Source organism: Rhinatrema bivittatum, chromosome 6 (genome assembly GCF_901001135.1).
Source record: "Rhinatrema bivittatum chromosome 6, aRhiBiv1.1, whole genome shotgun sequence".
Taxonomy (NCBI): domain Eukaryota; kingdom Metazoa; phylum Chordata; class Amphibia; order Gymnophiona; family Rhinatrematidae; genus Rhinatrema; species Rhinatrema bivittatum.
This window is the reverse complement of record NC_042620.1, coordinates 559,619-573,178: the sequence shown is the minus strand read 5'-3', so window position 1 is coordinate 573,178 and position 13,560 is coordinate 559,619. Positions and strand designations below refer to the sequence as shown.

Here is a 13,560-nt window from a genome sequence, read left to right as displayed (position 1 = left end):
AAGACATACAAAAGAATTGTTATTGGCCAGGGCAACGCCAAGGTGTCCACTCCTTCCGCCCCTGTGTCTCTTCGACGGGCGAAGAATCTTGGGGCCTTGGCATTCTGGAAGGTCGCCATCAGATCCATGGCCGGCGTGCCCCATCTGTCGCAGATGAGTTGAAAGACCCTGTCCGCCAGTTCCCACTCTCCCGGGTCGAGTTGATGACGGCTCAGAAAGTCCGAGTGCAAGTTGTTGACCCCTGCGATATGGGACACTACTATGCTGACCAGATGACGCTCTGCCCACTGTATCAGAAGGCGAGCTTCGAAGGCCACTGGCTGACTCCTGGTTCCACCTTGACGATTAATGTAGGCTACTGTGGTTGCATTGTCGGAGAGAACCCTGATCGACTTTCCCTGAAGCAGGGAGAGAAAGGCCTGCAACGCCAGTCGCACCGCCCGTGTCTCCAGCCGATTGATCGACCAGCGAGACTCGGTCGAAGACCAGCATCCCTGAACCGACTTCCATAAGCAAACCGCTCCGCAACCGAGGAGGCTCGCATCCGTGGTGACCACCGTCCATTCCAGCGTCATGAGGGGCACTCCCCGGCGAAGGTTGGTCGAGCACAGCCACCATCCTAGGCTGAGACGAGCCGGCTGCGTCAATGGTAACGGACACTGGGCTCCAACGGGAAGACAACGCGGACTGTAAGGGCCGCATGTGCGTGAATGACCAGGGAACCAGATCCAGCGTTGACGCCATGGAACCTATCATCTGTAGATAATCCCAAACCGTTGGCTGTTGTTTCAGAAGTAAGGATCGAACCTGCCCCTGTAATTTGCGACAACGCTCCGAAGAGAGGAAGACCGCCCCTCGGCGAGTATCGAACAATGCTCCCAAAAACTCCAGAGACCGAGCGGGAATGAGATGACTCTTGGTGATGTTCACTACCCAGCCTAGGGAATGCAACAGCTGAAGTACTGGAGAGATCGCCAACCGACAGAGGGACTCCGACTTCACCCGAATCAACCAATCATTCAGGTACGGGTGTACCAGCAATCCTTCTCGTCGAAGCCGCGCCGCCATGACCAACATGATCCTGGTGAAGGTTCTGGGAGCTGTGGCCAGACCAAATGGCAAGGCTTGGAACTGGTAGTGTCTCCCTAAGACATAGAACCGAAGATGCCTCTGGTGATCCTCCCTGATCCTAATGTGAAGATATGCTTCCGTGAGATTCAGGGACGCCAGGAACTCCCCCAGCCTCACTGATGCGATGACAGAACGCAACGTCTCCATGCGAAAACGCGGAACCCACAGATACCTGTCGACACACTTCAGATCTAGTACGGGCCGAAAGGCTCCTTCTTTCTTTGGAACGACGAAATAAATGGAGTAATGTCCTCTTCGTTGTTCCCGATGCGGAACCGGCACAATTGCTCCCAGATCCAGCAGTCGCTCCAAGGTCTGCTGGACTGCTCGGCGCTTGTCTGCGTTTCCGCAAGGCGACGGGAAATATCGGGGGCGGGGCTGGCGTGCAAAATCTAAGGCGTAGCCGTGTTTTATTACCGAGCGTACACATTGATCCGATGTGATGCTGGTCCATTCCTCGAAGAAGAGAGATAATCTGCCCCCTGCCCTAGGTACAGAGGAATGGTCCGGCCGGACATCATTGTGCAGACTTAATACCGGCAGGTGATTGGGAAGAACCAGGCTTGCCAAAATGCCTGCCCCGAAAGGACTGAGTCTGCTGCCGACCCCCCCCCCCCCCGAGCGAAAGGAGGATGAGGAGGAAGGAGTATCTGGGCGAGAGGAACGAGCTCTCCGATTTCCCCAGAAACGAGACCTAGAGGAGAAGGAGGACCTGGGGCGTGCTCTGTCCTCCGGAAGTCGATACCCTTTATTCTCCCCCAGTAGCTGAATCATGTCGTCCAACTCCTTCCCGAATAAGAGCTTACCCTTAAACGGTAATGAGTCCAGCCTGGACTTCGATGCGCTGTCTGCAGACCAGTTCCGCAACCATAGAAGCCACCTCATCGAGACGGCCAAAACCATTGAGCACGCAGAAGTTCGCAGAAGGTCATCAGGGCATCCGCACTATAGGCCACTACCGCCTCCAGGCAGCCAGCCTGCCGGGCCTCCTCTTCCGACAGGCCTTCATTGGCAAGTAGCTGTTGAACCCAACATAGCCCCGCTCTGAGCGCGAAATTACTACAAATCGCCGCCCGGGCTCCTAGGGCAGAGACCTTGAAGACCTTCTTCAATTGAATCTCCAACTTCCGATCCTGGAGATCCTTCAGAGCCATAGTGCCTGTAACCGGAATGGTAGTCCGCTTCCTGACCGCTGAAACAGCTGCGTCCACCTTAGGGACCCGCAGAACTTTCAATGCGTCCTCCGGCAATGGGTAAAGCTTATCCATAGCCTTCGTGACCTTCAACCCCAAATCTGGGGTGTCCCATTCCCAAAACAGCAAATCCGTAGCTGAAAAATGGAAGGGAAAAGTTGTAGGAGGGCCGCTCAGGCCCAACAACACCGGATCCATGGAGCCGAGCTGAGACTCTTCTGGAGGAGTGGCGATTCCTAACTCCTCAAGGATTGCGGGATTGAGGGGTCACAGTTCATCCTTGCGGAAGAGACTGATGACCCTGGGATCACCCCCCTCCGAAGCCTGACTCTGTCTCTTAAGTCTTGGGGATGGGGTACTCTCTCCCTCGATCCCCCTCAGGTGTGGGGATGGACCCTCCAAATCTTCATGTTCCGACGTGTCCTCTGAGGGATCCGAATCCTCCTGTGGGGGAAGGGCCCTCAGGGACCTCTTCGCCGGCGGAGGTCCTGCCGTGGCCCCCCTGTGGGAATGTATCTTCTCCGCAGAGTGTGGCCCCTCGGGCCCTCCTGCCGTCGCTGCGGGACGTTTGCGGGCCTTACGAGCCTTGAAGGTCCTATGCATGGCTAAAATAAACTCTGATGAAAAAGAGGTGCAGGAGACATCCGAATCGGTGTCTGTGACGTCCCCTGCTCCGACCCCCGAGGGAGGCCGGCCGTGGGACTAGCCGTTGTGGAGAGAGCGAGGGCGGCGAGTTTCTGCCCCCCACCGCTGGAGTGATTGGGGCCACCGGTAGAACCGGCGCCAAAATGGCGGCCTTTGCCGCGTCTGTCTGCAGTTGCCTAGGGAGAGGCGCGGGAAGAGTCCCACACGCGACGGTCAGGGCGCTTCGCCTGACCACCACCCCCTGCGCAGCTGCCGAAGTCCCCTCATCGCCAGGGATGCAGGCTGAGCACAGCCCATCCCTGGACAGCCACACGCGCGCCGACCCGCAGGTCGCACAGGCCGCGCCACGTGGCATCGCGGGTCGGCCCGAGCTGCCGGACTCCTAACTAAACTGAAAAAGGAAAAATCAACCCTCGGTGGGTAAAAATCCGTCGGATCGCAGCCGCGACTGAGAACAAACACCTTTTTTTTTTTTTTTTTTTTAAGCGACACTGTCCCCCGGCGAGTGCTGAAACAGCCTGGTTGGGGTGAGTGAGCCGGGCTCCCCAGTATCACCTCGGCTGGGCCGGTTCTCACCTGGAGGGTCCTCGACCCTAAGCCACAGCAGCCTAACAACCAGGGGGGATGGTCCCCTCGGGACCTGGCAACCCCCTGGGAGGCTCAGACCCGATCCACTGGACAACCTGCTACAAAAACTATTAACTTTTTTTTTAAACTTTACTAGGGGGAGAAAAAAGGGAAAAGACAAAACCTAACTATCTAAATCCCTTACTCCCCTTAAACTAGCAAACAATTTAGATCAGAAGAGACTGTGGGTTAAGCACCCGACCATCTGCTGGAGACAGAGTTATACTGGCAGGCTGTGGGTGGCACCCTGGCATATATGCAGATCCTGACAAGTTTGGCTCTGTCTCCATCTGCTGGTGCGGAGGCAAAACCCAGGAGTCTGGACTGATCCGGTACGTACAGGGAACTGCACATGTAATTAAATAAGTGGACCATAATAAGTAAGGGACCAATTATGGACAATAAACAATATGAAAGTGGAAACAGATATAGTACAGGAGAAACTCAAGGACAGGAATTAAGATGTTTTAGACTGGCTGCACATCTGTGGGAGGTTTTTTATTTTTTAAAGAGTGGAATTTGCACTCATTTTTAAAGTTAAAGTAACTGCATAATTTTACTTGGGAAACTGCCTAAGGAAAATTACCCGCATACACACCGTTTTTGTGTAGGCAATTTTTCTGAAAAATCTGTAATTCCAAACCCTGGCATTACCTCCCCTCTACTGCGGTAAAATACCCACATATGGGGTGGGTAATCTTCAAAGCCCATTTTCCGCCGAAAAAGCACAGTTCCTATGGCGTAGAAGCTCTCCATTACAAGGAAGGAAGCGCGGAAGATAAAAGCAGTGACATTGCGCTGTAAGAAAAGGAAATGATAACAAGTACCAAGTGAGCCTGAAAGCTGCACCAGCGTAAATCCCACAATCCGCCATTCACATCAATTTAAGAACGCACTTCCGGAAAAGCTGCAGCCAGCCTTACAGCAGCCTCGTGCGCCGGCCCGCGCGCCCAGTGACGTCACATCGCGCATTGTGCGCTGGCGCGCGGGAAGTATATAACAGTCACGGAAGGCGCGCGCTAGCTAGAGCGGCGGAGGCCCCGATAAATGGCCGAACACGTGACCGTAACAGTAACCCGCCTCCGAGGAGCCGGAAGAGAGGAGCGCGGAGATGGGGGCGCCGGCCTGGGAGGGATCGGCGGGGCCCGAGCACGCCCAGCAAGCGTGAGTTTCCCGGAAGAGAGCATGGGGAAAGGGATAGTCCCTCCGGGCACCTGCGTGAAGAGGCTGTTCTGAAGTCTCCTAGGAAAGAGTAACTAAGAAGGATGGGAAAGAAACTGCCTTGATAGCTACATGGAGAAGAGAGAAGATACTATCCTGCGAGTCACTGGAAGGGGGAAGAGACTGCTCTAAGCGTCTGTCAAGGGGAGGGGGAAGTGATGCTCTTGAATGACACCAAGGAAGGGGGAGAATAGATGACCTTAAATGCCTCCAAAGGGAGGAGGAGAAGAGATTGTCCTGAGAGTTGATCAAGAGGAACGGACAAGAGTCTGTCCTGCCAGTTGCCACGGGGACGGGGAAAGAAACCGATCTGAGCGTCACTGATAATGGATGAGAGCATCCTATCAGTCATTGTAGGGGGAAGAGACTCCCTATAATCACCAAGGGCAGAAGTTCAAAGACTGTTCTGAGAGTCAGTGAATGTGGGGGAGGGAGAAGAGATGCCCCTGAGAGTTAATGGGCAGTGGGAGAGAAGAGATGACCCAGAGAATCAATGGTGGTGGGGGTGGAAGAGAGAGCCCAGAGAATCAATGAAGGGGGGTGGGAGAAGATGGCCTATCACTCCATAATGAGACCGCAGCTTGAATACTGTGTACAGTTCTGGTTGCTGCATCTCAAAAAAGATATAATTGCGATGGAGAAGGTACAGAGGAGGGCATCAAAATGATAAAGGGGATGGAACAGCTCCCCTATGAGGAAAGGCTGAAGAGGTTATGGGTGTTCAGCTTGGAGAAGAGATGGCTGAGGGGGGATATGATAGAGGTCTTTAAGATGATGAGAGGTCTTGAACGAGTAAATATAAATCGGTTATTTACACTTTTGGATAATAGAAGGACTAGGGGGCATTCCATGAAGTTAGCAAGTAGCACATTTAAGACTAATCTGAGGTAATTCTTTCACTCAATGCACAATTAAGCTCTGGAATTTGTTGTCAGAGGATGTGGTTAGTGCAGTTAGTGTAGCTGGGTTCAAAAAAGGTTTGGATACGTTCTTGGAGAAGTCCATTAACTGCTATTAATCAAGTGTACTTATAGTTTATAGTTTATTTGGGTTTTCTATACCGTTACATCAGTTATAGAACCATCACAACGGTGCGCAATAATATCATAAATACAATTAATAACAAATTAATACCATAGGAAATTTGGTAACAATAAATTATTCTAAAACAGTAAAGCAACATTTCATCCTTAACATAAAATATAAATGTAAAATCATAAAATAATGTCAGTAAGCTAAAATAAAAAATAAAACTTGCTGATTTGTCTGTCATACCTCTGTATATGCACATTTAAAAAGCCACGTCTTTAAGTCTGTTTTAAATTTCTTAATATCTGTCTGCAATCTTAAGTTAGCTGGCAATAGTTAGGGACTAGCCACTGCTATTAATTGCATCAGTAGCATGGGATCTTCTTGGTGTTTGGGTAATTGCCAGGTTCTTATGGCCTGGATTGGCCTCTGTTGGAAACAGGATGCTGGGCTTGATGGACCCTTGGTCTGACCCAGCAGGGCAATTTCTTATGTTCTTATGGATCTTCTTAGTGTTTGGGTACTTGCCAGGTTCTTGTGGCCTGGATTGGCCACTGTTGGAAACAGGATGCTGGGCTTGATGGACTCGTGGTCTGACCCAGTATGGCATGTTCTTATGGATCTTCTTAGTGTTTAGGTAATTGCCAGGTTCTTATGGCCTGGATTGGCCACTGTTGGAAACAGGATGCTGGGCTTGATGGACCCTTGGTCTGACCCAGCATGGCAAGTTCTTATGTTCTTAAAGGGAATGGGGGAGGGGTGAAGAGATGGCCCTGGGAATCAGTAAAAAAGGGGGGTGGGGAGTGCAGCTTACTGAAAACTACCCCCTAATTGTGAGTAGGAAAGAGCTTTTCCTACATAATATTAGATAATTTCATAGAAATACAAATTGTCTCAAACTTTTCTTCACTTCTCAGCTTTTCATTTTTCTTCTGTTTTGCATTGATTCTTAGTTGCTCTGCACGTCATCGCTCCTCGAGTTTTCTTTGACTGTGTTTTCTACTACCTCAGGGGTATCCATGCTGTTGCAGATCATAATATCTGCAAAAAAGAGAAACCTTCCTTTCTAACCTCTCTGCAGTATTGTTTGTGAAAATATTGAACAGAACTGTCCCCTGGATCTCTTTCTTGGATCTATGCCTGAGGCTTGCACCTGGCATGAGCTCCATTCACCACTACCTCTTTTAATCAATTTGTTTTGTTAATTTTTTATTTATGCAATTTCAGAGATATTATTACATCATATATCAAAGGCATAAGATGTCCATTATAATATCTCAAAAAGGAAAAAGATTTAAATGATTACAATTAAACATAGATCTCTAAACTTTTAGGAAATCTTGGGACCAAGATGTACATTCAGGTAATTTAGGAGCTCAAAAAACTAATTTATATCCAATATAAAAGGCATAAACCGTCACAAGAGACATTCCCCCCCCCTATTATATATTATAGCACTTCATCCCCTCCCATCATGGAAAGCCCTTAATTGATCTGGTTCAAAAAAAGATGTATTTTTCTTGTTGGAATTTTATAAAACATTTACAAGGATATCTTAGCTGCATACTGGCTCTGCTATTTACCACCTCAGCTCTCATGAGTAGAAACTTTCTCCTTTGCTCCTGTGTGGAGCGGACAATGTCCCGGAATATGCAAACACTTTGTCCATGTTACTGGGTAGCTCTATTTCTACAGAAGAAGGCAAAGGTAGCCAGTAATGTGCCTCTTGTTTTGATTTCCATTTGCAAGGACATCTCAATCAACTCTGAGACATCAGAGCCCTTAAAGGCAAACTCTTCTTTGAAACAAAGAAAGCTTTGGAAATAACAGGGGTTATTTCCTTAGGAATCTTTAAGCAATCATTCAAATATTCTTTGACATTCCAACCGGTGCCATTCCTTTCACCAAAGGAAAATTTGCTATTCGTAGATTCAAATAGCGAAGAGTATTCTCTGTTTTCAAATTTCCTCTCTGTATTAATCTTAGATTTTATTAAATGGATATTTTCAACTGTTGTAATCTTTTCCTCCAGCTTCACTATTTTCTCTTGATGTGTATTCATTACTTTTTCGGTATTTAATCCTCTTTTATTCAATTCTAGAAATGCTTGTGTTAAAGTAGTGATAGCCGATTCAATAGACATCATAGCTTTCCACAAGGTATCCAAAGTCACAACTGGGGGTTTTTGTAACGAAAATATATTTTTAGACTGTAGTGTTACCAGGTCTTGAAGTGCTGTATCTGCGTCTGTCCTGTGCCAGTTCAGTCATATGGGGTTCAAATGTGGAGGTAACCTCTCTCTCCATTACTCCTCCACCTCCGGTCGCCAGCCCACTGCTTTCTCCATCAGACATGATGGGAGGCTGCTCTCTCCTCAACACCAGAGCACACATTGTTTCCTCCTCCTCTATTCCCGTCTGACCTTGCAGAGGCCTCAGCATCTCGGGTTCCCCGGGCTGAGCAAGATCTCGTCGGCCATAGAGAGTGTTCCGAGCTCCTGGAACTCTCTCCCAGCGGCCCTCGCATCTGGCGGTTTCGGGGTGGATTCGTAGAAGCTCTCAATCTTCAATTGTTGAAATCCTTCTTCCTTTGTGGTAACATTTTTCTTTAAGTCGCGCTTTTCGCTTTGTATGTGCCATGTCGAAATAATCTGAAGTAGTTCAAAGGTAATTTCAAAAAAGAGCGACGAGGTATTACGAGAGCTCCTTACACAGGTCTCATGTGGCGGCCATCTTGGTCCCTACCTCTTTTACCCAATTTGTAATTGTCACCCCATCTCTAGGTCTATCCAGGCTGCTCAGGTTATCCATTGCTCAGTAGATGCCAGAAGTCCAAAGGAGAGAAGGAAACTGCTTCCCTTCTCTCTCCCTATCGAAAAAAAAAATCTAATTGAATTATGGAAGATGCAGCACTCACAGGCTATGTAATAATCAGGGATGTCGCTCAGGGTTCGGTGCAACCTCTAAGCCAGGGGTCCCCGAACTTGGTCCTTGGTCTCAACCCATCAGTGTTTTAGGATTTCTTCTATGAATATTCCTTAAATTATTTGAATTCAATGGTGTTAGAGCATGCAAATATTAATAGGGGTAATCCTGAAAACTCGGTTGAGTTTGGGGATGCCTGTCATGACTGCTTGAAAACAGAATTGGTAACTCTGTACATGCCCCTCCTTTCCCTCTGACCACCTTCTGGTTGTCACTGTAAGGTATTTTCTGGGCTAGTGCTAGCTTTTTTTGCTGCCTCCCCCCCCCCCCCCCCCCCAGCCCTATGCATTCAGTCTCTGTCCCAGGCCCAGCTTCCTCCTGCAAAACAAACTAAAAAGTGACATTCCCAACGAATGGATCTTCACCCTATCCCCAGTACCCCTGGCTAGTGAAAGAGAATTAGGTACTCTTGGCAAACCTTATAGCTTGGCACACCCTCTCCACACTCACAGTTAAGAATTATGCTTTTATAATAGATTTTATATGAAAAATATCAAAGTATAGCATTCTGAAGTAAAAATAATTGCGTTCAGGCCGATTCAGAAAAACGCGCGGGAGAGCGGGCGAGCGCACAGGCCACTCTCGTGGGGGCGCGATTCAGGAGGGTGGCCTATGCAAATTAGGGCATGCGGTAAAAGGAGGCGCTAGGGACACTAGCGCGTCCCTAGCGTCTCCTTTTTGACAGGAGCAGCGGCTGTCAGCGGGTTTGACAGCCGATGCTCAATTTTGCCGGCGTTGGTTCTCTAGCCCGCTGACAGCAATGGGTTCGGAAAATGGACGCCGGCATAATTGAGCGTCCGTCTTCTGACCCGCGGGCTACGGGCCTATTTTTACTTTTTTTTTTACTTTTGGGGCCTCCGACTTAATATTGCCAATATTGCAGTTTTTACTACTTTTCTGTGCACTTCCCCGGCGCCGGCAGAAATTAACGCCAGCCTTTGGGCAGGCGTTAATTTCTGAAAGTAAAATGTGCGGCTTGGCTGCACATTTTACTTTCTGTATCGTGCGGGAATAACTAATGGGTTCATCAACATGCATTTGCATGTTGCGGGCACTATTAGTTTTGCGCTAGCTTTACCCCTTTTTCAGTAAGGGGTAATAGCGCGTCGAAAACACGCGTCCAAATGCGGGTTAACAGTGTGCTCCACCGGAGTGCACTGTACTGTATCGGCCTGATTATATTTACATGCACTTCTGTGGTACTAACCAGAAATCCCTGCAAAATAGAATTGGAACCCCTATGGTATTAGGCCTATTGTAATGCATGTTATTAGGTATGTGTGCTTGAGCCATGAGTAAACTGAATTACAATTGCAATATAATAAATCTCCCATACCAAAATACTAACTACCAACACTTTTACAGTTAAAACCCTATCTATGAAAAGTCAACAGTGCAAGTATACCAGGCTCTAAAGCAGCTATGGGCAAATTCCAGCCCACAGGCCAGATCCATCTGTTGCCATTTTTATTCCAGCTGTCTCTATATAAAATTGTAAATTATGTGCAGCCTGCGGTACAGGAGTGATGCACTGGCGGGGTTCCCACCCTCCACCAGCAAGAAGCCTAGAATTGTGGTGCAAGCAAGGAGGCTGAATCCGTGAAATGACGTGCTGGTGGGGTTCCCACCCTCCACCAGCTAGAAGAGGCTCTGCACAGAGGTGTTCCTGAAGTTGACCTGCCTGCGGGCTTCCAGCACCCAGCCAGCAGGAAGAAAACAAACATGAAGCCTGCAGGAAGGGTGGGTTGGGAAGGAAAGGGAAGGGGTGAGTGATGGAGAGGAGAGAATGAATGGGGGAAAGGAGGAGGTAAGTAACTGAGAAGGAAGGGAGTGGGTGGGAAGGAAGGGGTGAATGAGAGGGAATGAAGGGGGGATTGAGTGGGAGGGTGAGTGACTTGAAGGGGAGGTGAGGGAAGGGGATGAATGACTGAGGGAGTGAATGAGAGGGACTTGGAAGAGGAGAGTGTAGAAAGTTGTGTGTGTGAGGATAAAGTTTGTTTTCCCTCACCTCCCTTCCACTATCCACTAAAGTCTTAGGTTGACTGGAAATCAAAAGTTCATAGGTATTAAGAGGGGGGATATTATTAATTTTAATTATTGGCTGTTTGATATATCTGCTGTTTTGAAATATTTAATTTATTTTTGAGAATATAACTTATTCTTAATATATATTCTATTCATCTATTTTGAAATATTTTTATTAGTATTGTTTACTATCATGATTGATTTTATATTTCTTAATTTTGTTTTATGAGGAATGGTAACTTCTGTTCTTGCATTATTTTACTGCATATGAATCTGGCTTGTAGTGATTTCCAGTTTAGTTTTTTTGTCTGCTTACTCCCGTTTATACTTTAAGGCCTTTTTATTTTTATGTGGTGAGTGTCTGTCTGTGTTCTGCATTTGTGAACGAGGTGAGGTTTTCTGCTAATCAGGAAAATACTTTCAGACCTTTTGGTAGTCTGGGATCCATGACTAAAAGGGGCTCCTCTGAGGCTAAAAATGCTGGTGCTTAAGTCTGCCGGATGCTGAAATGCCTGCTGCAAGTGTTGGGAGTTTGATTATGCCCTCGTTGTGGTCGATAACATGTAATGTGGCTCCTGCATAAAAATGTTTTCCCACCCCTGCCCTAAAGCACCAATACATTTCCTATTAGGAGAATATCTAACTCAATCAAACAAGCAAAACGCAGAGCCTCACCAAATACACAATAAAGCAACCATAAAGTATAAATAGAAACATAAACCAAAAACTGCAACAAGCGAGATTCTCTGTGCAGTGCAACAATGGAAAAACAACCATCACTCTTCAAAGCATCAAACAAAATCAAGAAATATATAATAAATACATAATCAGAATATTAAAAACTTACTAATAAAAATATTTCAAAAACAGACGAATAGAATCGAGCTCATATACAATTTATTTTTAATTTTACAAACATCAAAATATTTCAGAACAGCAGACAAATAGTACCCAAAAAATAAAATTAAGGATAAAAATGTCATGCTGTCCATATCTAGGAACCTTTGACTTCATCACGCTGAGCTTGCCTTGGATTAGTGGGAGTGGAGTGCACTAACATTTTTCCTTTCTTATATATGCACACACGGTCCTCAGCCAATATAAAACTTTGTTATCCAACATAACAATCATGGAAGACACATGGAGAAAAGGGAAGGGTGTGAAGTCTTCCCAACTGTAACTGCTTATTTGTCTCTTAAAACCATTACAAGTACTACAAAATGCCTCAGCAAGATTTTTGTTAGGATCTAGGAAATTCGATCACGTTACACTTTTACTGTTTCACTGCACTGGCTCCAGTACAATCCCGAATCTATTCAATCTATTCAAAATCATTCATTCTGGTAACACCGGTATGATACGGTAGGTGTGACATTACAACCTTACACAGCGCACTGAACACTAAGATCTCAAAATAAAGGTCTAATGTCTGTCCCCACAATACGGAGCACACACCTGGCGCATGTAAGAGATCATGTGGAATTCCCTACCTGAGATGTTACGTTTAATACCAGGTAGAAAGAGATTTAAATGTGAGCTAAAAACAGTGCTGTTCAAAAATGCATGCAGCCTAACTTAAAACATCAGAATGCAGAGATCCACAATAACAAGGACCAGAAATTCTAATTAATGCATGAGGAACAAATTTAACGAGGGTAAGAATCTCGCTAAAATGTACTGACTAATATGTGACATTTTTTATTTTATGTACTTCACGTCTTATGTCCTGGATCTTTAGTTAATATATTTTGGAACAATTCGATAGATGTTAATGTCTTTAATGACGGGTTACAGAGGTAGTATTCAGAATTTGCTGATTTATAGCTATAAATGTTGTTTTTGCAAACCATTGTGATCTTTTCGTGGCACAACGATATGTAAAATGTCTAAATAAGGGTCACCATGGGGTATATGATCAGTTAAAAAGAATACAAGAATAATCAGCCTCCTTCAGATACTGAAGTTGTTTCCTTTCACTTCTCTTAAAAATAATTGTTGCATTAGATAATGTACATATTTATTTTTCCTCTTACGTGATTCTTTTTTATTGGAATTGTGTTTTTATAGGATTCTTGTAGACAGCTGATGAAAGGATCAACGGCTATGAAGATGCTTGATATGCCAATTGGTACCAAGTTACCTCCACTTCCAGGCTGTGACATCTTAATTTACAATACTGATTTCTGTGAAAAGGTAAACATGCAACAGATTTGCCAGATCCAAGAAAAGGCTGCACATGACAAATGTTTTGGTGCCTCTAGAGCAGGGAGTTGGTCTCTCTTCAGATGTTTTAATGTTGCATGAGGTAATACTGTGCTTCGTGGTTTCCTCTCTTCTCCATCTGCCAGAACTGGCTTGCCACTTGGTAGTCCCTTTGCTTTCCTTGAGGTACACAACTGCATTTCAGGTAGGAAGAGCCTTTCCCTTCCAGCTAGAAAGGCACACGAGTGTGTGTTTGTGGGCATAGTAAGGAAAGATTTTAGATAATTCAGCTGGCAGCTAAAACAGTCATCAAGATAATGTTCTATGCTTTCTAACATATGGCATATTGGAAATTATATAAAAGGGTTTGTATCTCTGCTCTTCAAAGAAGGGAGAAAAAGTAACAATTTCATTCACTAGAAGAGCATGAGACTGTCTCTGAAGAGTTCAAAAACCAGAAACATTAGGTCAGTATTTGAGAAGAAACTGTCCCAATTAATCCC

The 13,560-nt window shown here is 46.2% G+C and overlaps 1 protein-coding gene and 1 long non-coding RNA gene across 2 annotated transcripts in view; one reads left to right on the top strand and one right to left on the bottom strand.

Moving 5' to 3' along the window:
* The window catches only part of LOC115093340, a 77,277-nt gene extending 72,717 nt beyond the window's left edge, over window positions 1-4,560 (bottom strand). The window contains exon 1 of the long non-coding RNA XR_003857297.1: window positions 4,424-4,560. This is a non-coding gene — a long non-coding RNA (uncharacterized LOC115093340). The remainder of the gene's footprint in view (window positions 1-4,423) is intronic.
* A 54-nt stretch (window positions 4,561-4,614) lies between these two features.
* LOC115093338 (fibrous sheath-interacting protein 2-like) overlaps window positions 4,615-13,560 on the top strand; it is a 561,966-nt gene continuing 553,020 nt past the window's right edge. The window contains exons 1-2 of the mRNA XM_029604965.1: window positions 4,615-4,760; window positions 12,923-13,048. Coding sequence (XP_029460825.1) covers window positions 4,644-4,760; window positions 12,923-13,048 — 243 coding nt within the window. The 5' untranslated portion in view covers window positions 4,615-4,643. The remainder of the gene's footprint in view (window positions 4,761-12,922; window positions 13,049-13,560) is intronic.